This window comes from Eretmochelys imbricata, chromosome 11 (assembly GCF_965152235.1).
Source record: "Eretmochelys imbricata isolate rEreImb1 chromosome 11, rEreImb1.hap1, whole genome shotgun sequence".
Classification (NCBI taxonomy): Eukaryota; Metazoa; Chordata; order Testudines; family Cheloniidae; genus Eretmochelys; species Eretmochelys imbricata.
In genome coordinates this window covers 9,483,451-9,508,628 of record NC_135582.1, presented here as the reverse complement: position 1 = coordinate 9,508,628, position 25,178 = coordinate 9,483,451, and the positions used below count along the sequence as shown (strand labels likewise).

The following is a 25,178-nucleotide window of genomic DNA, read 5'->3' as shown; positions in this document are numbered from 1 at the left end:
ATGGCTACTGAAACCAATCTGAGAGATTTTAATAGGCCGCTAAAAATCCAGTCAGTGCAGCGGGGAAAAGTCAGGCTCCCTACCTGCCCCTGGCTCCGCACGGCCCCGGGAAGCAACTAGCACATCTCTCTGGCTCCTAGGCAGAGGGGCAGCCAGGGGGTGTCTGCACGTTGCCCTCGCCTTGAGCACCAACTCTGCAGCTCCCATTGGCTGGGAGCTGCGGGGGCGGTGCCTGCAGGCAGGGGCAGTGTGCAGAGCCGCCTGGCCACCCCTGAGCCTAGGATCTGGACATGCCAGTCGCTTCTGGGAGCCACCTGGCCAGAGCCCGCATCCCTCACCTCCTCCCGCATACCAACCCCCTGCCCCAGTCCTAAGTCTGTTCCCACACCCAAACTCCCTCCCAAAGCCCACACCCTCCTGCACCCCAACCCCCTGCCCCAGACTCAGCCCAGAGCTCCCTCCCAACTCTGGACTCCTCAGCCCCAACACCCAGCCCAGAGCCCGCACCCCTTCTGGCACCCCAACCCCCTGCCCCAGCCCTGTGAAAGTGAGTGAGGGTGTGGGGGAGAATGGGCAGTGAATGGAGTGAGCAGGGTGGGGCAGAGGCATGGCTTCAGTGAGGGTAGGGGTGGGGCAAGGGTGTTTGGGTTTCTGCAATTAGACAGTTGGCAACCCTACACCTAGTGGAGGTTTTCAAATGAGCTGTGGGGCCGAATTCCCACTGAAATCAAGCTGTTTTTGAAAATCTCACTTGGAAATCAATGGTGCTTCGATTTCCTAAATGCCTAGGTCATTTTGAAAAATGGGATCTATTCTCCTAAATCACTTAAGTGCTTCAAAGAATTTATGCAGGGACACTGTCAAGCTATTAAGGTCCCAAAACTGAAGGAAAGTGGCAGGTTCTAGGAGCTTTCATAGGAATGCAGGTTTACTCTCTTCCTGGCAGATGAATCTTGTTAATTCCAACCATGATATAAATGGGTCTCTTTGGGACAGAGGTAATATGGTCTGGAGGAGAAACATTAGACTGAGATTTGTTTTGTTATCTGAGATACTACATTCCGTCAAAGGAATATGTTTGGGTGTGTGTAGAGAGTTCTGTGCAAGGTGGCTACTTCAAAGGTGAATGAACTTCAGAAACTCCAGGAATCATGTATTCTTTGTTTTGCATGCAGTAGTGCATAAGGTGCCTTATGAAAGGGAGGGAGAACACTGTTGCCATAAGTGGGAATTCAGGGCCTAGTAGAAACCCAACCGTGGGCATTTAAAAAAGTCTTAATTAAGGCAAGAGTCCAAAGTTTTTGCCCAGACGGACAATGCTACCCTGTACATGCGACTGCTAGGCTGCATTCTCTCAAGCAGTCAGTATGGGTGGAAGGTTCCTTTTGTTTCTGAAATATGACATGCAAATACATTTTACGGAATAGGTGAAGAAATAATTTTTACTTTTTACCAGCTCATAGCCTCTTGTAAAAATCCTATCTAATTTGTGAGAAAATTATAACTTTCCTGTTGGTGTCTTGCACAATCCTATACAATTTAATTGTATTCTATTTACAGAATTTTATAGATCGTCTATTAAATTCTGTAGGTTTTTAGAGTAATTTCTGTAAAACCCTATAGTTTAGCCCCTATTAAATTCTATAGGAGTTTTCCATAAAACTATGTATATCTTTCTAACAGATTTTCAGAAGGGTACTCTGTCTCCATTAGTCATTTACGTGCAGGATGGTGGTGTAGACCTGTCCAATGAGCTGTAAGATTGTCCAATTCATATTTCTTTTTCATTATGGGTCATTATAGAGCAGAGATGAGCTTACAAGTTTTATTTGGCACAGGATAGTTTTGAGAGATGTCCACTTTCCATCATCTCACCAACAAAGGATGACAATCTCCTTTTACATTTCTTAGGTAAAAGTTGCAATTCTGAAGTACATTGAGTCCCTGGCAAGACAGATGGACCCAACAGACTTTGTGAACTCCAGTGAGACCAGACTTGCTGTGTCTAGAATCATAACTTGGACAACAGAACCAAAGAGCTCAGATGTAAGAAAGGTAGGTTAGAATGATTGTTATTGCAAGTGGGACTGTTACCTTGCCTAAGGGCAATTAAACTAAGTCTGAAGACAACCAAAAATTGCATGGTTAGGCGATTTGTAAGGGTTTTTGTTTGTTTGTTTTCCTTCCCCTGTATCTGTTTCTTAACTTTAATTAAAACATTTTCAAAGTGTAAAATTAGCTTTGTTTCTATAATGTAACCATTGAGATAAAACTAAACCTTTGACAATTTGGGTTTATTCAATACATAAGTTTAAAAGAAATAAAAGGAAGTACAGTGAATGTGTGCAGTTCATTGCCATGGGATGTTGTGAAGGCCGAAAGTTACTGGGTTCAAAAAAAGAATTAAATAACTTCATGGAAGATAGGTCCATCAATGGCTATTAACCAAGCTGGTCAGGGATGTAACCCCATGCTCTGGATAGCCCTACACCTCCAGCTGCTGGAAGCTGGGACTTCAGGGGATGGATCACTCAAAATTACCCTCTTCTGTTAATTCCCTCAGAAGCATCTGGCACTGTTCACTGTCAGAGACAGGATATTAAGCTAGATGGACCATTGGTCTGACTCAGTATGGCTGTTCTAAGGTGTTCTTGAAATATCTTTGTCTGTATTTTCTTCCAGTCAATTTTCATGCAGGTGAATGATTAAAGTACTCACCATTACAATGTAAAGAGAAAGTAGACTGACCAAGTGTGTATTTTGGTAAGCAGTTGGTGACACATGAGAAGGAATTTTGGGCGGGGGGTCATTTAGCTAAAGATCAAGTTCTCTGTACACTATGTGCTCCAAATGAAATCTGATATTATCTCTGAGATATGGTATTTAAAAATGTCAATAAGGCGCTAAGTACCTTCGACTCCTATTAAAGTTGGTTGGCATGTCTTGTCTAGGAAAAGCTGTCACGTGTAGGTCAGGCTTAGCTAACATGAGCGAAATTGATGCTTTTCCTAGCATAGATGCATGATAACAGACAAGCTAAAATTGAGCTAACAGTGTCACCCTGAATCTGCACTAGGAAAAAGGTCAAGTTTAGGTTGGGTTTAGCTAATGTGTTGGCAAAACACAGCTGAAACTCAAGACATTTTTCCTAGTTAAGACAAACCCAGTGGAAGTTTCGCAAAAAGAAAAGGAGTACTAGTGGCACCTTAGAGACTAACAAATTTATTTGAGCATAAGCTTTCGTGAGCTACAGCTCACTTCATCGGATGCATTCAGTGGAAAATACAGTGGGGAGATTTATATACATAGAGAACATGGAACAATGGGTGTTACCATGCACACTGTAACAAGAGTGATCACTTAAGGTGAGCTATTACCAGCAGGAGAGAGGGGGAGAGGGGAGGAACCTTTTGTAGAGATAATCAAGGTGGGCCATTTCCAGCAGTTGTTAAGAACGTCTGAGGAACGGTGGGGGAGGAATAAACATGGGGAAATAGTTTTACTTTGTGTAATGACCCATCCACTCCCAGTCTCTATTGAAGCCTAAGTTAATTGTATCCAGTTTGCAAATTAATGGAATGGAAGTTCACAATGGACCCTTAATCTAAGATCTAGGTTCCTAGAAAGACACAGATGAACAAAAAGATACCAGAAATTTCGCCTAAATATTAAAATGTGCAGAGCCTTTAATTGTTTAAATATTTCATTTATTGTATTAATGCCAACATCATACTTTAGCATTTTATAACTCCAGTAAAAAGGGAGTATTTGCTTGTAAATAAGCAAATTCTGTCTGTAAATGAGTGTGTATTACTTACGGTGTATGCCTTAATATGGTCCTGAAAATCTTCTTTGAGTATCAACAGTTCTGCAAATGCACCAGAGCTCACAAATAGCAGTCAGGAATCTCCAAAGGAAGTTTTCACCTCCATGTTATACACATTCTAGTACAAGCCAGTGAGATCTAGAGAAACTTTTTTGTGCACTCTTTAGAAGCACTCCCTCAGGGATTATTCTTAGTAGTGCAAGTTGACACTTCGCTTCAGCAGGACAGTCCCTGCTCTGAATAGCAGCTATGACAACTTTAAACCACAGACTAGATCTAAAGCAACTTAGAATGCACATATCCATTTTAAATCAGAAAGAATTAAATGAAGAGTGAAACAGCATGCTTGTTCCCTGGGCTTCACCTGAACCCCAAACATTTCAGTCTGATTAATTTACTGCTTGGTGACAAGAGAGAGAGAGGGAGGGAGGGAGTGCTGGAGTGAATTCTTTAGTAGCTTAGTAAAGTTGTAGCTCTCTGTTTAACTACTAGAACCATGGCTTGAAAGGCAAAAGCTCTGGGGATTGCACAGCTGAAAAAAATGTTTCCACCATTAGGTGTCATCATTGCTGCATGCAAAATTGAAGAGGAGCCTCTCTGCTGCAGCTGAAAATTTGGATGCATAGGACAGTCAGATTCCAGAATTGTTAAGATATACAGCCAGTATATACTGGGAGTAAGTGTTTGTTCCTAGCTTCATCTACTGCAGAGATCTATGTCAACTGCAAGTTAATTCTAACTAAACAATACTCTAATAATTGTCACACTGCCTTGGAGGCTGATCTGAGATTACGGAATCTATTTTATTAAAACCCGTATGTGGCTACTACACTTGGCTGAAAAGCTTTATTGTAGGTTACCCAGTTAAAGCAAAATATTAATTTTGGTTACTAAAAATGAGCAGAGTGCCCATATAATCCGTGCCTTCATTTGTCAGCAGGACTGATGCCTTTATATATAAATAAATAACCCATTAATGTCAGGAGGCACACCATGCAAACTGCAGGCTCTGGATGTGACACTGATTAGCAGCAGCAAATGGTTTATGCAGAATCATCAGCCCTTGTCTCTGGCAAGGTTGCAGTCAGTGAAGTTGTTAAATTCATAATACAATAATGAACTGAATGATCATGGGCCAGTTTAAACAGGCAAAATTTGCTCTGAAGAACACAGATTAACAACATGTTTTGTTGAGAATGTGGAATAGAATACCAAAATTTTGCATCAAAAAGATTTATTTTTATTCTGGAAAAGCCTGAAGCAAAAGGTGAGTCCTTTAGCAAATTTAGTGTGCGTGAAAGGGGTCAGCTTGCCCAGCCCTGAAGACTGAGGTTCTCTGGCTACAGAACAGAGGTCTGAAATGCAAACTTCCCTGCAACCAGAAATGTGGGGACCATCTCGAGAGTGACAAGGAGAGTTCAGTCTCCAAGTAACTACGTGCCTGTACTTTGGAGACTGCCAAGAAGGGATGTAATTTAGTATAAACTGTTGTGGTCATTTGTCCAGCAGGAAATGGACTGATACCATCAGCTCACTTCACACAGCCCATGTAATGGGAACAACTTTTGCTCCCCATGGACAAGTCAAGCATTACAGTGATGCTGTGCTTGTACACTAGGGGTTTATACTGGTGCAACTACATCATGGTAGCTACACTGGTACAAAACTCCCAATGTAGACAGGACCTCAAACCGTACGTGCTATTGGGCAGGGATGTCTCCTGTATATTGTATAGTGCCTGACACAGTGGGGCCCTGACTGGTGTAACAGAAATAATTATTATTGATAATAATTGAAGAAGCCTTCATGTCACGTTTTCTAGACCTTTAATCATTTTTTTTGCTCTTCTTTGGATTTTCTCCAATTTGTCCACATCTTTCCTGAAATGTGGCTCCCAGAACTGGACACAATACTCCAGTTGAGACCTAATCAGCGTGGAGTAGAGTGGAAGAATTACTTCTCGTGTCTTGCTTACAACAATCCTGCTGAGATATCCCAGAATGATGTTTGCTTTTTTTTGCAATAGTGTTATACTGTTGACTCATATTTAGCTTGTGATCCACTGTCTCCACATCTCTGTCTGCACTACTCCTTCCCTGGCAGTCATTTCCCATTTTGTATGTGTGCAACTGATGGGTTCTATCCTAAGTGGAGTACTTCACGTTTGTTCTTATTGAATTTAATCCTGTTTACTTCAGACCATTTCTCAGTTTGTCCAAATCATTTTGAATTTTAAACCTACCCTCCAAAGCACTTGCAACCCCCCGTCCCCTCCCTGCTTGTCATCGTCTGCATACTTATAAGTAGAAAAGGAGTACTTGTGGCACCTTAGAGACTAACCAATTTATTTGAGCATAAGCTTTCGTGAGCTACAGCTCACAGCTGTAGCTCACGAAAGCTTATGCTCAAATAAATTGGTTAGTCTCTAAGGTGCCACAAGTACTCCTTTTCTTTTTGCGAATACAGACTAACACGGCTGTTACTCTGAAACCTATACTTATCAATGTACTCTCTATGCCATTATCTAAATCATTTATCAAGATATTGAACAGAACTGGACTCAAGACTGATTTCTGTGGGATGCCATTCGATATGCCCTTCAAGCTTGACTGTGAACCACTGATGATTACTCTCTGGGAATGGTTTCAGAATAGCAGCCGTGTTAGTCTGTATCCGCAAAAAGAAAAGGAGGACTTGTGGCACCTTAGAGACTAACAAATTTATTTGAGCGTAAGTTTTCGTGAGCTACGTCATGCATCTGATGAAGTGAGCTATAGCTCACGAAAGCTTATGATCAAATAAATTTGTTAGTCTCTAAGGTGCCACAAGTACTCCTTTTCTCTCTAGGAATGGTTTTCCAACCAGTTATGCACCCACCTTATAGTAGTCCACCTAGGTTCTATTTCCCTAGTTTGTATCAAAAGCCTTACTAAAGTCAAGATATACCACATCTACCACTTCCCCCCATCCACAAAGCTGTTAGGTTGGTTTGACGTGATTTGTTCTTGACAAATCCATGCTGACTTTTGTATCACCTTATTATCTTCTAGGTGTTTGCTTAATTATTTGCTCCATTATCTTTCTGGGTATCGAAGTTAAGGTGGCTGGTCTGTAATTCCCCGGGTTGCCCTTATTCCCCTTTAAAAGATTAGCACTGTATCTGCCCTCTTCCAGTCCTCTGGAATCTCTCCCGTATTGCATGAGTTTTGAAGATAATCACTAATGGCTCAGACATCTCCTCAGTGAGCTCCTTGAGTATTCTAGGGTGTATTTCATCAGGCCCTGGTGACTTGAAAACATCTAACTTGTCTAAATAATTTTTAACTTGTTCTTTCCCTATTTTAGCCTCAGAGCCTACCTCATTTTCACTGGCATTCACTATGTTAGATGTCCAATCGCTACTAACCTTTTTTGGTGAAAACTGAAACAAAAGAGGCATTCAATACTTTTCCCATTTCCATATGTTCTGTTATTATCTTTCCCACCCCATTGAGTAATGGGCCTACCCTGTCCTTGGTCTCCCTCGTTCCTCTAATGTGTTTGTAGAATGTTTTCTTGTTACTCTCTGTGTCTCTAGCTAGCTTAATCTCGTTTTGTGCCTTGGTCTTTCTAATTTTGTCCCTAGGTACTTGTGTTATTTGTTTATATTCATCCTTTGTAATTTGACCTAACTTCTACTTCTTGTAGGACTCTTTTTTTGAGTTTCAGATCACTGTAGATCTCCTGACTAAACCGGGCTGGTCTCTTGCCATACGTCCTACCTTTCCTACACAGTGGGATAGTTTGCTCTTGTGCCCTTAATAATGTCTCCTTGAAAAACTGCCAAATCTTTTGAACTGTTTTCCCTTAGACTTGTTTACCAACTCCCTGAGTTTGCTAAAGTCTGCCTTCTTGAATTCTATTATCTTTATAATGCTGTTTTCCCACCTACCATTCCTTAGAATCATGAGCTCTATCATTTCATGATCACTTTCACCCAAGCTGCCTTCCACTTTCAAATTCTCAACCAGTTTCTCACTATTTGCCAAAATTAAATCTAGAACAGCCTCTCCCCAGTGACTTTCTCCACCTTCTGAAATAAACAATTTTCTCCAATACATTCCAAGAACTTATTGGATAGTTTGTGCCCAGCTTTCTTATTTTCCCAACAGATGTCTGGGGAGTTGAAGACCCCCATCATCACCAAGTCCTGTGCTTTGGATGATTTTGTTAGTTATTAAATAAAAGCCGCATCCACTTCTTCCTGGTTAGATAGTCTATAATAGATCCCTACCATGACATCACCCTTGGTTTTTTACCCCTATTATACTTTACTTACTTACTCAACAAGTCTGTCTCCTATTTCCACCTCAATCTCAATGCAAGTGTATACACCTTTTATATATGAGGCAACAAGTCCTTCCATTTTTCCCTGCCTGTCCTTCCTGCGCAAGCTGTACCTTCTATACCGATATTCCAAACGTTCTGCTGTGTCTCTCGAGGCAGTTTATACTTGTGCATAGGTAATACCTATACCTAAACTTATGACCCACTGTAGCTTTAAATAGCTGTGATCTACTTTAAAGAAATGAGTAGTTAACACCAATTAGTATTTATGTAATGTCATGATTCCACCTCACAGTGAAATGGAAATAAACGTACGTTCAGTTCACAATGAAAAACTATTGACTATGTCAGTAAATTGTGCATGTTAAGCTTAATTTTTAAAACAGGGGGAACTGCAATGATATCCAGAGTGTTAAGGGGTAAATATTTCCCCTGCTTTTAAAGACTGTTAACACAAGAGAGTATTTACTCTGCTGCATATGAGCTAGGAGTAACTTGCTAGAAACCATACGAGAAAGGGGTGAAAGGCAATTTAGTGTGTGCAGAACAAAAACTATCCTCTGCATCACAGATCATGCTCTCTGTGTAAAGCAGGTTTTGTGGTGCATGGATCAGATTTTGTTCTCAGATGCAATGGAATTGTGCGTGGGTATCTGAGGGCAAACTATAGCTGTAATGTAAGCATGTAAATTACTGTCAGTTTCACTAAAGTTCATTGCTTGGGTGATACTATTCAGAAGCAGTGTGAGGTTGTAGATGGAGCATTGGACAGGGCCTCAGAAGACAGGGGGCTGCTGCTAGTCTGCTGCCTGACCTTGGGCAAGTCATACATCTCTTTGTGCCTCAGTTTCTCATCTGTGAAATGGGAATAATGATTCTGAACTCCTTTGTAAAGCACTTTGTAAAGAGCTACTGATGACAAAGTGCTATTTAAGATCTGGATGTTGTTATCACCATTCAGGAAAAGTGACACAAAATTGCAATGCAAATAGTGTTGATGTGGGTAAATTGCAGTTATCAATACATTAGCATAAATTAGCATGTAATTACTGATATTTCATGGGGAGTTACCATGTAGGCCTTACTCAGGCAGATCTCCCATTGAATTTGTATTTCAGGATCAGGCCCTATGTGGGAAAATATTCTAAGTACAATGACGTGAATTGTTCTGTAATTTCCAGGGTCAGATCCAATTCTGCGGTTACACCACTGGTTGCAGATAGGCATTTTGACCCTAGGTATATAACTCTCAGTAAGGCTCTGTGTTTGTCACGGAAGTCATGGATTCCGTGACTTTCTAGGACCTCTGTGACTTCTGCAGCAGCCTGTGTGGAGCTGTGTGCCTGGGAGCCGCCTGAGCAGCTTGGGCAGCCCTGGCTGCTGGTCCAGTCGCGGCCTCCCCACCACCCAGCAGCAGGAGTTTGGGTGTGGAGGGCTCAGGGTTGGGGTGTGGGGCAGTGCTTACCTGGGGGGGCTCCCCAGAAGGGCGACAGGAACTCCCCTCCCTCAGCTCCTAGCTCCACGGGCTGCCTCCGCCTGCAGGCACTGCCCCCACAGCCCCAATTGGCCACAGTTCCCAGCAAATGGGAGCTGCAAAACCAGGGCTTGGGGCAGAGCGGAGGCAGCCCATGGAGTTAGGAGCTGGATGTCGGCACTTCCCAGGAGCCAGGTAGGGAACCTGCCCCAGCCCTGCCAACCCCCGAGCATCCGTGGCACCCCCCAGGCAGTAAACCACCCTCACACCCGAGAACCTGTGGCACCCCCAGGCCGCCCCCAGATACCCCTCCCCCCAAGTTTTAGTCAGGACAGGTCACAGGCTCTGAATTTTTGTTTACTGCTCGTGACCTGTCTATGACTTTTACTAAAAATACCCGTGACTAAAACGTAGCCTTACTCATCAGTTCTGCTGCATTCTGGTAAACTTTACGTGTAAAGAAGCCTTGTTTTGAAGGCTTGCATGGGACAGAGATGTTTAGTTCAGAATGTGGGGTTGTCCCACACCATGAAGAACAATTGCAAAGTATGCAAAAACAGATTGACCTTGGCATTTAAAACACGTTTTTGTGCAGGTTGAACAAGAACCAGTTCCCCCAAGGTGACAGGCCAGTGCTTTACGTGACACTTTGCCTGCTGTCCTGCTAATAAGTAAAATCTTGATCGCCTTGATGTCTGTGATAAAACTCCCAGTAACTTCAGTTGGACCATGATTCGGTCCATTGCCTTCACAGGAAAGAAGAAAATCTTCCAGTTACCTGACATGTCTCTAGGGTATTTCTCCTGATAGAATGTGATTATCGAGGTGGTTTATTGTACAAGCCTTGAATTGTGGCATCCTTGTGTCACGCAGTACCATTCCGTCTCCTACTTGTGTGTCTGAGAACTTGGAACACTACTTTTTCAACTGCTCTGGTTTTAAACTGAGCTTTGGGCAAAGTGTCTCCAACTACATTCATGCAACTCCACTGGCCCCCAGGTACAACCTAGCTAATCTATGTGGAGACCCCAGAAGAATGGGACTCAACTGAGATGACAGAGCCATTGCAAAAAGAGTGGAAAAGCACAAACGACTGCGTGGTATCACTTGAACTCACACCAAGATGAGATTCTCCTCAATGTAGAGCCTTCATCAATCTCTTATATTAATTGTTTAATGTTGGTCCATCGCTGGTGTAGATTTCACTCACCAGTGCATATGAACTAAAACAAGTTGGAAGCCAAAATAGTTTTTGAGATGGATTAAATCCAGAAACCCATTCAAGATTCTCTTAGGCACTTGGAATGACCAAGGGGGAGAGCACAGGTCTCAGATCTAACATGAGTCCATTTTATGAAAAGTCATATATGATGTTGAAAACAAGTGGAAGGCTTTTTTGCAACAAGAGGAAACCATTTCTAAGTTATACCAGGAGAAAAGGATAAATCCAGAAGAAAGATATCAAACCAGCAAATACTCAAGGAAGTGCACAGAGGTCATCCATTAAAGATTAAGGTGTAGGAAGCAGTATATTAACAGATACAGGTATTGTCACTTTGAAAGAAGAGATAGTAGTGGACACCTGAAGAAAAGAGTTTGGTTAAAATACAGCTATTACTGTAACACTCTGTTTAAAATGGGAGTAAATATGTAGGCTATATAAGGACCTGTGCAATGGCCAGAAGAACAAACTTTGCTACAAAAATGCAAACGGACTCCTTTGTAGCAATGCTAAAGGACGAAAGCTGCAAAATCGCTCCTGGAGCTTGCACGGTGCTGCTCTGACTGTGTTTGAGACATTACTGGGCTGGCAAAAATCCACTGAAGTGCAGTATATCTGGTGCCTGGCCTGCACGGAGCACTGCTGTGACTTAATTAAAAGCTCTGCTGAAAAGTAGTCTCGGAAGGCTTTTAATGAACTGTAATTGTGGCCTGCACCCTGAACATGTTACTGAGCAACAGGATAAAGAATATTGTCTGATTTTTAAGAATAAAAGGCTGCTTTTTTTTTAATGCTGCTTTGAGCGTTCAAATCGGATTTCCAAGAAGCTACCACAGATGCACGTTGTTGGTGCTAAACAAATATGACCACTTCACACGGTTGTGCTAGCACCAAATGTCAGATGTTCGCCTTTGGGTACTAACATTGTGCCTGCATGATTTTGGCAGTTCCTGTGTGTGTGCAGGTACTTGTTTTTTGTGTGCAAATGCGGGATGTATACACACAATTGGTACACATGCACATTTTTTTGCAAGGAGAGGCAATTTATGCACCCGTATTTTGTCCTTGTGTTATTTGGGGGCTGTGCATTCCCTTTGCAGTTTCCTGAACTATATTAGAATCTAGAGTTGCGTGTTAGTGCTATGAATTACTATAAAGGCACTGACGTATGAAGCACCCTCAAACTGCCATGGACTTCTGCACTTTGCCAGAACGGCCCCTAAGACCTGTTCTCCTTGGAGCTCTAGTTCAGTTTTTGGGTCTGATTCTTTATTGCCCTGCAGCTTGTGCAGACCTTTACACCTGTGTAAAATGCAAACACTGTGTAAATGACCTGAGAGCTCTGGTTTGGTAATGTTCCGAGACCCACCCCATCCGTGTGTCATTGGCTATACAAAGAGTCCAGCAATGGAGAATCAGGTTTTGGGATTCCATCAAGACCTGTATGGGGACTAAAATGGTACTGTGGCTGTACCACTGAGGTCCACCTTGTAATGCAGGTCTTTTAAAGAAGTCAAGGTGTACGAGTGCAAAGACTAACCATTTTAAATGACTTCAACATTATCCCTATGCTTACAAGCAACTGAAGGAGAAAATCTATAATAAAAATCTCAAAATGGGTATTTCTTTACTTGATTTCCTTTAATATTGTTAGAAAATAAAGATCTCAGTGTACTCAGTCTTGTTTCCAAATATGTGGTGGTCATTTTCTGTTTGTTTCAAATTTGAGGCAGGATTGCTGTGTGAGTCCAAATATTTTTATTGTATGCTCTGTAAGAAACCGATTTTCTAACATTCATAGGCTCACAGATGAAAATTTTAGGGCTTCTTGGATAGCATAGTCCCTAGGGTAAATCATTTCCTTAAAATGATCATTATAGATTTTCATGGTGCTTTGGGATCCCTTGGGTTGAAAGCAGTTTTGTACAACAAACAGTTGTTTCTATACAGGGTGTTATTTAGGTAAAATAAAGTATTTTACAATTTAGAGCTGGTATACCGGGTGACTGCTCTCTGAGACAGGAAGAAATTGTTTAATATAATGTGTATGCAGGCATCATGTTTGTATCTGTGGGTGTGTGAATACACACTAACACATGATAGATATATAACTATTCACACACACACATACAAGTATATGATGTGTATATATAATATCAGTATATATCAATGTTCACTATATATAATCTGGATGTGGTCTGTGTGTGTATGTGTGTATATTTACATCTGAATATATGTAGAATTGTGTAAAATGTAGTTTTTACTTTGCAGATTGTGGGTATAAACAGAGTAACGTAATTGAAGTCTTTGGGAACATTGTACAGTCTGATCCGTAAGCGCTAGCTAGTCAAGAGACTTGAGTGGGTTGTGAACTGAAGTGCTTAACTTTGATTCTTTGGAGTTCTTCGCCAATCTAACTGTTTTTGTAGCCTTCAGATTCAAAAGTCAACATACTTGGGAAAACAAGTGTGGCTCAGTTTGGCCAAGGGGTATGGGGTAACAATACCCCAGTAATGCTAAATCACCTGCCCAAAATCCCATTTCAGTGAGTTTCAATTAAGGCCTGCAAACCATTCCAGTTGGAAGTGAGTGAGACAGGTAATGCAACAGCCTTCTCTGATGTGGATCTGATACCAACATGGCTTTATCCACATATACTTGCTAGTGCAAACAGCCTGATGCAAAACTGCTGTAGCCTAATACCTCATGTGGATTCTGCATGATCACTGGTAGAGTATAATTCCATACAAATTAAACTATTTAAGTCCATAACAGTAGACAGAGTTTCCTGCGTCCATATATCTTATGCTGTTTTTAAAATGGAAATCTACGCACTTGTCTTACACTTGGGTGGTGAAAAGAGAAACGCACACACAATTTTATCATTTCTAACAAAATTAAGAATAAAACAATGTGCAGTGGGAGTGTAGAACTCGTAGCCATTCCCACAGCCTGGTGCACACTGTAAGATGCATTTGCAAAGAGCACTGGACTAGTAAACTCATCACAAGACTCAGAGTCAGGAATTCTCAAGTACTAAACTGACACTGAACTTGAACCATATCACCTAAATCTCTGTCTATTGGTTTTGCTGTCTGTAAGAATAATAATCACACTTAACAAATGGTGGCTGCAGGGTTTAATTCATTAATGTCTGAACATATGCTGGGCTTTTCATCTTCATAGGTGAATGCTAAGGGTTATTATAACAGAAGGATTTGGGAAAAATTAACTAGAGATCTAAGGCAAATTAGATATAAAACCAGTGATCTCATTGACTAGAATCTTCCTGCTGGTTGATTCAAATATTAATATGTTTTTTTATTAATCCCAAATTAGGAAAGCAACCTGTACTGAAGATGCATCTCATGCCAGAAGCTGGAATATATATTACATTTAGATGCTAGTTGTTGAAAATCTTGTGCTTCCTTATCAAATAATAACACATTTCCTGTTTGTTGAACCCAGACCATGCATAGTTGGGTAGGTGAGGATTTGCCAGCTAGAACAACTACAGCCTCCTCAGGGCCTGGTGAAGGAAACTTGGAAGAGAAATGTAAACAGGTAGACTACACTGTACAGATGTACACTAATCACAAAATACACTTTCTGTTTGCAGTTTAGATTTCTAATACAGTCTAGCTGTGTAAAGAGACATTAACTGAATGCCTGAAAAAGCGATGCCTCATTTATATATGTGTGTGTGTATGTGAAATAATAGTTTGGTTTTAGTGTGTCTTTCTACTAAAATTATTGTCTAAAAGTTATAGCTGGGATAAGTCTGGCCCAGGTTGCTGGCTGTGGTTGAGAAGTGCACAGCTCAGGAGAGAGGGCACAAAGGTGGAGTTTTCACTTCCCTTATCCTGGGCAGACTGTGGTCAGGCTAGTCCCCAGCATAAGTTAGAGCAGCCTAACTTGGCTGCTGACCGCTCTAAGGGTCTGATATGGTTACTGGGGATCAGACTAACTGTAATTTTCTATATGAGCTGGCTGGATACACTTTTCAAGCCACTCATGTCAAGCTCAGGACACTGATTCTACTCCCTTCCTAAAATGAATTCATTCTCCCATGTGATCGTGACATTTCTTGTAACCTGAAGGTTGCCAAGCCTGGTTTCAAAGTGATTTTGTATATTTCAACTAGATTGTAAGGGACATAGGAATTTAGTGAATCTGGCTCGCCAGCCAACCAACCAATTCCTCTTAGTGTAAAATGGGACGTTGAATATTAAGTATTCATGTCATATGATGCTGTTGGATAGCAAAGCCTTTGCAGAAGTCAGTGCACTTTGTGAGCAGCCAAAAGCTTATGGAACATGTAAGGGTATAATTATTGAGGGAATGATGGAAGTAACACATTCCTATTGAGTGATCTGGAATAGGTTACCTAGGGAGGTGGTGGAATCTCCTTCCTTAGAGGTTTTTAAAGTCAGGCTTGACAAAGCCCAGGCTGGGATGATTTAGTTGGGGATTAGGTCCTGCTTTGAGCAGGGGGTTGGACTAGATGACCTCCTGAGGTCCCTTCCAACCCTGATATTCTGTGATTCTATGATCCAACATCCCGACATGGAGTCGGATCCCCCACTAATATAAGCAGGCACTGTCTTCATGGGTGTTGTTCCTGTTTAAATCAGCAGAGAATTTGGCCCATTAAGAGATGATCCCTAATATCTAGATTATCTGGCCCTGACAGGAGATGTGCTGAGTTCGCACAATGCTGATGCAATGTCAGAATCCAGAGGCCCATAGGCGAGAGAAGATTCATATAACATACCCTCTTTCCTATCCTCAGCATGAGTGTTGCATGGGCAATGCTTGTGAAGCAAGTACAGAATTAATCTGTTTGTCTGTGTGTTTGTTGACTATTATAATGACTGTCCAGTGGTTAATGATTAGGTCCAAGAGTTTCAAAAGTAATATGATTTGGGAGCTCAACTTGAGACACCTTATAAGGGCACCCCTTTGAAAATCTGCCCCTTTAAGGCATCTTAAGTTGGGCACCCAAAAACTGAAATGCTCAAAAATCGCTGGTCACTTTTGAAAAATTGGCCTCTACGATTACAGTAGTTAAATATAAATGAAAACACACTCATTTTGATATATGTTTTCAAGCTAGTATATATCTGATTACCAGAAAGCTTTAGGAGTGCTGCTTCTGTCCCCTTTAAATCTAAGAGGAAAATTTCACCCACAGTCCAACTGGAAGGCTCTGATAGGTTGAATCAGGACGTGCTGTGACAGTAAAACTTTTAGCACTGAATAGATCCAACTTTAGGCCTGCTTGGACCCTGCTGCTGATGAAGTCAATGTGAGCTGTGCCACTGGCTTGGCTGGAACATGGACAGAACATTGTCTTTTGAATCTTGGACAGAAAATCCTAGCTAAAGAGACAGAACCCTAGTTTGCATTGCAGTTTAGTCCTGCAAAAAACAAACAAACCAGTACAGTTAAAAATAGTTGTGAGCAGTGTTCCCTCTATTTTTTTACTTCCATGTGTGGAATGAATTTTGTTATGTGCACCAATATGGAGGTGATATGTGACACATCACCTTCATCTTGGTGCACGTAACAAAACTCATGTGGTGGGGTGGGGCCGAGGGGCTCAGAGTGTGGGAGGGGGCTTAGGGCTGGGGCAGAGGGTCGGATGCAGGGGGTGAGGGCTCCAGCTAGGTGTGAAGGCTCTGGGGTGGGGCTGGGGATGAGGGGGTTGCATGAGGGGGATCGGGGGGGTGCAGGCTCTGGGGTGGGGATGAGGGGTTTGGGGTACGGGGTCTGGAGTGGGGCCGGGGATGAGGGGTTTGTGGTACAGGCTTCCCTAGGGCTGAGTTGGGGAGAGAGGACCCATCCCAGCCCTCTCTCGCCGCAGCAGCTCAGGGCAGGGGGAGAGGCGCCTCTCCCCGGCTACAGCACCTCCAGCGGGCCTGGGCTGGGCCAAGGGAGGGGCTCCTCCCCCCGGACGCGGCAAGTCCGGGGCAGGTCCATGTTGAGGCTGGGGGAGGGGCACCTTTCCCCGCCGCAACAGGTCCATGCTGAGGGAGAAGCCTCTCTCCCCGCCTCAGCCATGAGCCCCTGCGTGGGGCTTAATAGGCAGCTGCGCGGTCTCTCAGCATAGAGGGAACCTAGGTTGTTGGTGAGTATTGTTTAAAAAGAGCTGCCTCTCCCAGGACAAGGTTGAAATAAGAACCACTGAGCCGTAGTACTGTCTCAGTGCCTTTACTGAACCACCATTTACTGGTAGTAGTTTATATTTTGAAAGAAGTACTTATTAGTTGTATCACACCTCAGAAATAGGGTGTATCATTCTAATGCATTTTTTTGTGCCACATAGAAGTACATATTTCCTGGGCCAAATGCTACCCTTGGTTTGATGTCCATTTGGCAGAAAACTACCAAATAGACATTTGCGTACCTAATACTGGAGGTCTTTTCCACAGCTCCCATTGGCCGGGAATGGTGAATTGCGGCCATTGGGAGCTGCGGGGGGCCATGCCTGTGGACGGTCAACGTAAACAAAATGTCTCACGGCCTGCCAGCGGATTACTCTGATGGGCCGCGTGCCCAAGGTTGCCAGCCCCTGACATAGGCCATAGTAAATGCAAAGGGGAAGGAGCCAATGGCAAATTTCCAATGACCTTGGGAGCAGGACTTGTCTGCAGCACACAAGGGTCCTCAAAACTGCTGCATTAGAGTCAAATTGTGCCTATGAGGCAGTGGTCCATGTTGGGAAGAAGCAAAGCCACACTGCCCCTGGTGGAGCTCTAATAGAGATTGTGCCTCAGAGAAGCATGATGCATCTTGGAGCATTGTAGAGAACAAGGGGAAGGTGCCTGTCGCATCACACATAGAAGTTTGCACTCCCTTCTGCTATGGCTTCAACTTCTTCCTGCCCCTGGGGCATTATGAGAGAGCATTCTCTGTACACAGGAGAGCTCAAGGACTGCTGTTGTGCCTAGCCCGTGCACTAGGGATATAAGGGGTGGGAAGGCTTCTTGCATCCTTCCCATGCCTTGTGCACCTGTCCAAGGTCCAGGCACAGTCTGGCCCTAAATTTGGACCCAGCCTTTGAGTAGCTTCCTGCTTACCTCCTGAAATTCCCATTGACGTCCGTGGATGTTCCAGGCACTAAATGATGGCAGGAGCAGGCCCAATTTATGTAGGAAATAAACTTACCATGGAAAGAGGTATGTGATGAGAGAAGTCCACAGAGCAGCACATTCCAAGTGTAGCTTAACAGACATTGAGAGACAATGTTGATAGATTTGGTCTTGTGGCCCTAACTCAGGCAAAACACCCATTAATTTCAGCTGGTGCTTTGCCCGAGTTAGGACTGCAGGATAAGGCATTGAAAATCCACTTCAAATTATTTTTAAAAAGGTTCTTATCTTGCGAACGTTGCTCGAGTCCCCTCTTTTTTTCAAGTCTCACTGAAGGTAAGGTTTGCTTGTCAAGTTGCACTAGTGACTGCGTGTAGATTTCCTAACCACCAAATTAATAATCCGGGGGTATGCATGATTTCATGAATGGGTGTGTATTTTCTCATGATTATCATTTCATTCAATTCAGTGTGCTGTCTATTCTGTTTTGGGGTCTTTTGTTTGCAGTAATGTTTTCATTTCAGAAAATATGTTGATGAAAATTAAAGGTCCAAGTACCAGGACAGACAACAAAATGTGTCCCCCACTGGGTACAGGATAAGGAGACTCCCTGGCACAGTTGATTGAAAGTTAGAGGAGGAAGAGTCTGGAGTTAGGATTTTCAGAGAGGAAAGTACGAAGGGAAAATAATTTCCCCCCTCCTTCCATACCCTGGGACTCTTAGTTTCAAGTAATTAACTGCAGGCCATGCTTCTGTTGAAGTGAATGGGAATTTTTTCAGGAGCCAGCATGCTCTTTACTTAGCGCATGGAACTGAAAGCTGGAGACCTTTGTTCATTGGCTTTGCCGGAGACTTGCTGTGCAATCCTGGGAAAGTCCGTTCAACTCTCCGTGCCACAGTTTCTTCGTCTGTCAAATGGAGATGCTGCTGCTGCTTCCCCACCTTTAAAGATCATTTTGAGATCTACAGATGAAAAGTGCTTCTTTTAATGCAGGGCCTTATTAAGTTCTAAGAGTAATGAATGGAGTGGTAAGTAAAATTAGAATGATAGTTTTCACCCTGAAACAGTGGAGTATTTTCATTCTGTTTAGCTAAGGAAGGGTTTTTGTGTACCCACGTTCCTTTTCTACCAATGGATTCCACTTCATAAGAAACTGAATACACTTAATTATTGCAACTTTTAAAATACTTAATTTCCTAAAAATGATGTCCTCTGTTTTGAATCAGCTGAAGCAATGGAAAGTGCAGTTACCATCAAAGTAATGGAATACATGAGTTTGTTTGTTAAACTCCTTTAAAGATGTTCTTCATTTTTAGGAAGTCTAAGGAGATTCCAGAAAGCTTCTAAACCAAATGTCTGCGATTGCGGAGTCTGTGTGCAGTTTTGTGCATCAAAGCACATGTAATCTGGCTTGTGCGCCTAAACTACTGCCCTTTATCCAGATAAATACTTTGGAGGTTAGTCGCATACAGCTAATAACAGGCTGGAGAACGTCCTGCCGCCGCTGAGCTCTTTTTAGAGGTCCTTCATTACTGCAGCTTCTTTTTCGTTGTTTGCTGCTGCGATTCTGAATCAGTAATTTTAAGACCACTTCACACTTCCCTAAAGCGAGCAAGGGAAGAGAAAGAAGAATTGGAGCATTTTGTACTGGTTGTACAGTCCTAGGCCATATCAGTGAGAAACATGTGACTGTGTAATTTGCCCGTGCAGTTCTTCTGCGGGTTGTTAGCAATTATTTACACTGTACACATTCCCATTAAAAGCCATTTCTGCCCAGCCTTCTCCATTTCCACCTGGATTTAATGAAGTTCACTTTCTTCTTGGAAATTATTCTTCTAGACTTCTTAGGCACATGGGGTGAAACCCTGGCCCCATTGAAGCTAATGGCAAAATTCCCATTGGCTTCAATGGGGCCAGAATTTCACCTGTTGACTGTGAGGGAGCTGCAGATGCAGCATGCTACACCCAATAGGGGGAAGAGGATTCCTCTCTCTCTCTGTCATTGTTAGGCTTTGAAGGGGCCCTGGCTGGTCATCCTTGCTCTTAAGGCTGGCAGCTGCAATACAGGGCATCAGGAGTTAAGGTTAATATGTGAAGGACAAAGCAGGGGTTCTCTATCTGATGCATCAGATTTGTGGATCCCTTGGGTGGAGAGAGCATTAGTCCCTTTCACACTAATGTAAGAAGCTACAGTCTTGGAGTCTTACAATTACTCTCTTCTGAAAGAAGTCTCTGTTTTGTTTTTGGTTTCTTTTGTTTCTAGCAGCAACTTGGTGGTGTTCAATGGAAACACGCTGCAGGGCAGGAAGGAACTGTAAGGCTTTATTACTGTAACTACGAGCAGCTCTGTAAGCCTCGAAAATAAATAGTGTCCATGTAAAAATACATTGTAAGCGTTAACTGCTAAAGGATTAGTTTCAACAGTGCTTCCTTGCTGTGTGTTAGAAATGTGTCTGTCTCATATGGTAATTTTCTGTTTAAATGAAAAATCTGTAACATTTACTGCAAGGATCCTTTCTAGAATGCAAACTGTTCTAACTCTTAGAAGAGATAAACTGATGGATGCTTTTACCTTTTTGTCTTCTTTCTAGGCAGCACAAATAGTCCTGATTTCACTGTTTGAACTGAACACTCCTGAGTTTACCATGTTACTTGGTGCCTTGCCAAAAACATTCCAAGATGGTGCTACCAAGCTCCTACACAACCACCTCAAGAACTCCAGTAACACTAGTGTGGTGAGATGCTTATGCAGCTAATGTCCATAGAAAAGAGGAGAGTTGCAGAAGACAACAATTCACTGAGGAACAGCTGTTTCAGATGTTCAGTAGCATGCCTGTAGTCCTACTAGCAGCATAATGCCACAATAGATTTAATGAAGTTCACTTTCTCTTGGAAATGAAATGTCTGTTTGACATTTTGTTGAAGTGACCATTAAAACAACTCTGCCAGCTCTGTTCAGGTTTGATCTATGTGCAGCCAGCACAGAGACTAAGTGACTTAGGAGCATATGAAAGTCAATGGGACTTGTGCTCCTAAGTTACTGAGCTGCTTTTGAAAATCCCACTGGAAGTATTTATCTTGAGCTTTTAGCTAAGATCAAGGGCCTGATCCTGCAAACTCTCTGTGCTCAGCACTGCCATTGAAATCCGTTTAATATCTTACGTTCTCCATCAGGGAACTAGAACTTTGATCCAGTAGGTCTTTTCCATCTCTAACCAGTGCTCCACTACTTTGATTCTACATGAAGCCTTTAAATAGTTTTATTCTATTGAAAGAAAAAGGAGGGAATTTTTTGGTAAATCTCAAAATTCTTTTTTTTCCTCAGTTCAGCATTTATCAGAATAGTTTCTGCTGCAATTCCTCTTGACTGTAACAACTTATTTGTACGGAAATCCTGTGTAATTCAGATAGCGTCAAGTCCTGCAGTCTTTGCACATCTATTACGTGCAGTGGGAGTCTTGCCTGAGCAAGAACTGCAGGATCAGACCCACAGGGAAAAGGCGCTGTACACCTCTGTGCTCTTGGTGGTGTTCTCTAGTGCCTTGCACCTTGTGTGTATAATGCTACCCAATCAGAATGGAAACATTTTTTACGCATGTTGCAATGGTGTAAATGACTCTGCTTTTGTTTACACCATCACTTAATCTTATTGAAATCCTTTATTGTAGATAACACAGAGCGTAATAGCACAAACTAAAATCGGAATGGGACTAATCATGTCCTGATTTTCACCCATCAAGTTTGCGTAGTGTAAATGAAAGCAGAATTTGGGCCCATTTTATTTTTGTCTCCGTCTGTTGTGTATACTAACATTTCCCTAATCCTCTTTTTCCTGCTTCTGTATTAGGGTTCTCCTAGCAATACTATTGGTCGGACACCTTCACGGCATTCTAGCAGCAGGACCAGCCCCTTAACTTCCCCTACCAACTGTTCCCATGGTGGACTGTCTCCAAGGTAATGCAGCAGTTTAATTAAAGTACTTCCAGCGTCTTCAAGAGTTTCAGTATTAAATGTGCGTCTCTAAAATGTGACTCTTCAAATAAGATGATTAAAACCAAGAATATTATATGGTAGATTTGTTTAATTCAACAGAGTGTGACAAATGCATACACAAAGCATAATAATACATGGTGAGTATTTGACTTTTATGTATGTGATAGTGGAACTGGAACGTAAGTCTTAATATGTACTTAAAACGGTGCATTTTCCTTCACAACCATCCCCTCCACAGAATCACACATCTGTGTTCAAAGTTCAGTCTAATAGCTAGAGATAGATTCAAACCACACTATTTGAATCTGGGTCCTAGTTTGGTTTTCAAACACCCTCAAAGAGTTGGTGTGTTTAGGTTCAGGATTTTGGTTTGAACCCATCTCTACTAGGACAGCGCTTGCTGCTTGAACAGTATGCCTGGCTATATGGTACGTTGTCTAGAAGGATGTGATTCCATTAAGAAAGACTGAATTCTGGAAGTCCAGTATTGTGCTGATGGAGTCAGGCAGTTGAGAAGGAGGCAAGATGGGGAGGGGGTTTGAAGGAGGGTGCTCAGCCATGGAAGACCATGAATGTTGCTGCTAGGCTCTGTGTATAAAAACTTGAAAAGTGCAAGAGGGGAACAGTGTTAATTCATAATGTACTGAAGTCAAAGCCATTGTAACCTGTTGCTGTGCTATTAAGTGTCTCCATGGAGATATAACCACAACTGGCCTTATCCTATAGCATGCTCCAGGGTTTTTGCTACCAGATCCCAGAAGGATATTAGAGCAGAGGAGATATAGATTCAAACAGAATGGTGTGTTGTAATTCTCCATTTTTTTGCTTCATACATCCTGATGCTAGGCTGGGCACGTTTTTGGTTCCCATAAGTGTTGTCACAAGAAGTCCTTCTGTTGCTGAGTCCCCTTATGACAGGAGTCATGTGACGAGTTAATCTTACAGGTACCAGGCTAGTTTTGCGATCCAGATCCAAGCAACGTCTCGAGAAAATGCATACTCCGAAGGCCAAAAGTTTCAGAGTATCCAAACACATTTTCACATCCCTAAATCTTCTTCACTACAAAGCCAGCCTTAGAGCTTGCAAGACTAGATTGAATCATCAACCGTGGGGTTAAGGATGGGAAGTGTTTTTTAACAGGGAATTTTCACTAATAAAAGTACTAGGATTTCACTTCAGACAGACGATCCCAGTAGCAGTGCTTCCTCTTCTCCTTGCTGGGATGTTAAGATTTTGAATGGCTGGCATGGGAAATTATAGGCAAAGATCTCTGTGTCTATGTGGTTCAAAATGCAAAGTCATTGGTAGTACTTGCATGCAGCAGCTAGTTTTAAATCCATGACATTTTGATATGTCTCTTTATAAAACAGCCGATATTCACCACTTCATTTATTGCCATTTAGTTTGTCTTTTTGTTTGCATCTGTTGGTACTTGCCTTGTTACCTCTCCTAATTTCAGATCCTCTTATATGATTTTATAGAAATGGTGCTACACTATTTCCAGTGCCTCAAAATGTCCATTTCCCTGGGTTTCAAGTTCAGTATCTGTAGACATTTTTTCATCTCCCATGTTCTCTAGGTACAGCTAGAAAGGACATATGATTTTGGAAGACACACTTCTGTATCAGGAAGCAGTTCCTGTCACTATGTAGAATTCTGGAGGCCTTTTCCTTTGGAACAGTAATTCCTTCAAATTTTCATATAGATCTTGGAAACACGGAGTAAGAACTTTGATTCATTTTAAAATAATCGTGCTTAATTTCCTCATTTTATTTAGCTATCCAAGACCAACATTTAAATGAGAATTGGAAAAAGGAACTGCCTTAGAAGCCATTTTAAAATCTGTAGAACAAGAGTGATTTTAGCTGTAGCTGGAAGGGTACATTTGCTACTTATTTAAAAAAAAAAAAGTTTTGGAAAAAGTGCTAACAGATTATGGAAAGTGATTATGACTCATTATACCAGCATGAATGGCACTGGTATAGTTATCATTGTGTCTCTGATATAACCTCTAAATTTTAGAAGATTAAAACTGTCCTTTGATTTGAAATTTGGCAAAGTTTTTCAATAAAAAAGTTTTAGCCATTTGGGTAGAAAATATTCAAAGAGAAGGATTTCCACTATTGCCACACATCCCTATAGTTTAAAAACCTGTTTGTCTCTAAAGGGTAAGGTTTACGTTTTCAAAGGATTGCACCTCAGTTACATATGCAGTTTGCCATTGCTTCACCCGCTGTTCCATTCACCTGCGTGTGTCTGCATCGCTGCATATTTCGCATTCGCAGCTTAAGTGCAACTACTTGAAATATTAGCCTCAATTCCTACCAGCAGCTTTGATTTTGAAAATTACATTTGGATTTGACCTGAAAATGTAGATTTCTAGGCATATGTACATCCAAGGGGCTAGCAATCCCATTTACATATGCCAATTGGATAACTGTGGTTCCTTTGAAAACAACAAGGAGATGCATCTGAAGTGGTTTTTTTACCCACAAAAGCTTATGCCCAAATAAATCTGTTAGTCTTTAAGGTGCCACCGGACTCCTTGTTATTTTTGTGGATACAGACTAACATGGCTACCCCTTGATACTTGATACCATGTGGTTCTTATGGAGGCACTTAGGTATCAGTGAGCACAACTGCTATGCCCCGATCTGGAGATCTTGCCCCTAATGCTTATGTTCTGTGGTCCAGGTCCTCAGCTGACTCTGCTTGGCTCCACTGAAACCAATGGCCCTATATATGGATACAGTGTGCAAGCCCTTGTTCTTGCACGAAATTACTGGCTTTTGCCATTTCTCATATTGTTGCCTTCGCAATTAAATTCTGTGATTCTCTTCACGTTCAGGCCATTTGGATTGAGCTGTAAAATTATGACTGCGCTAAATTTTGCTGATACCAACAGCTAACATTTTGAACCAGGCAAAAATGAGTGTGCAAATACCCCCTTCTGTTTGGAAGATACTTTGCTTACAAAATGCTTCTGGCTTTTGCTCTTGATTTCATTAAATCCAGCCAGTTCTGCTTCAGATTCACTAGAGAATATCTACTGCATTAGTGAGCTGCTTTCCTATTTGTATCAGTTTGGGGATTTTTTTTCCTTGCTTTCTATGGTTTTTAGTTTAAAAAAATATTTTTGAGTAATGTAAGAAACAATCAAAATGTGGAAACTAGAGAGAAAGCACATGTATGAACATGAAGAAAGAACAACTCCTGAGTGAATCAAATGTGACCCTGAAA

General features: G+C 42.0%; 1 protein-coding gene across 1 annotated transcript in view; it reads left to right on the top strand.

Moving 5' to 3' along the window:
- The window catches only part of CLASP1 (cytoplasmic linker associated protein 1), a 269,429-nt gene that overhangs the window by 212,282 nt on the left and 31,969 nt on the right, over positions 1-25,178 (top strand). The window contains exons 28-30 of the mRNA XM_077830446.1: positions 1,912-2,055; positions 20,536-20,679; positions 21,792-21,898. Of these exons, the coding sequence (XP_077686572.1) occupies positions 1,912-2,055; positions 20,536-20,679; positions 21,792-21,898 (395 nt within the window). The remainder of the gene's footprint in view (positions 1-1,911; positions 2,056-20,535; positions 20,680-21,791; positions 21,899-25,178) is intronic.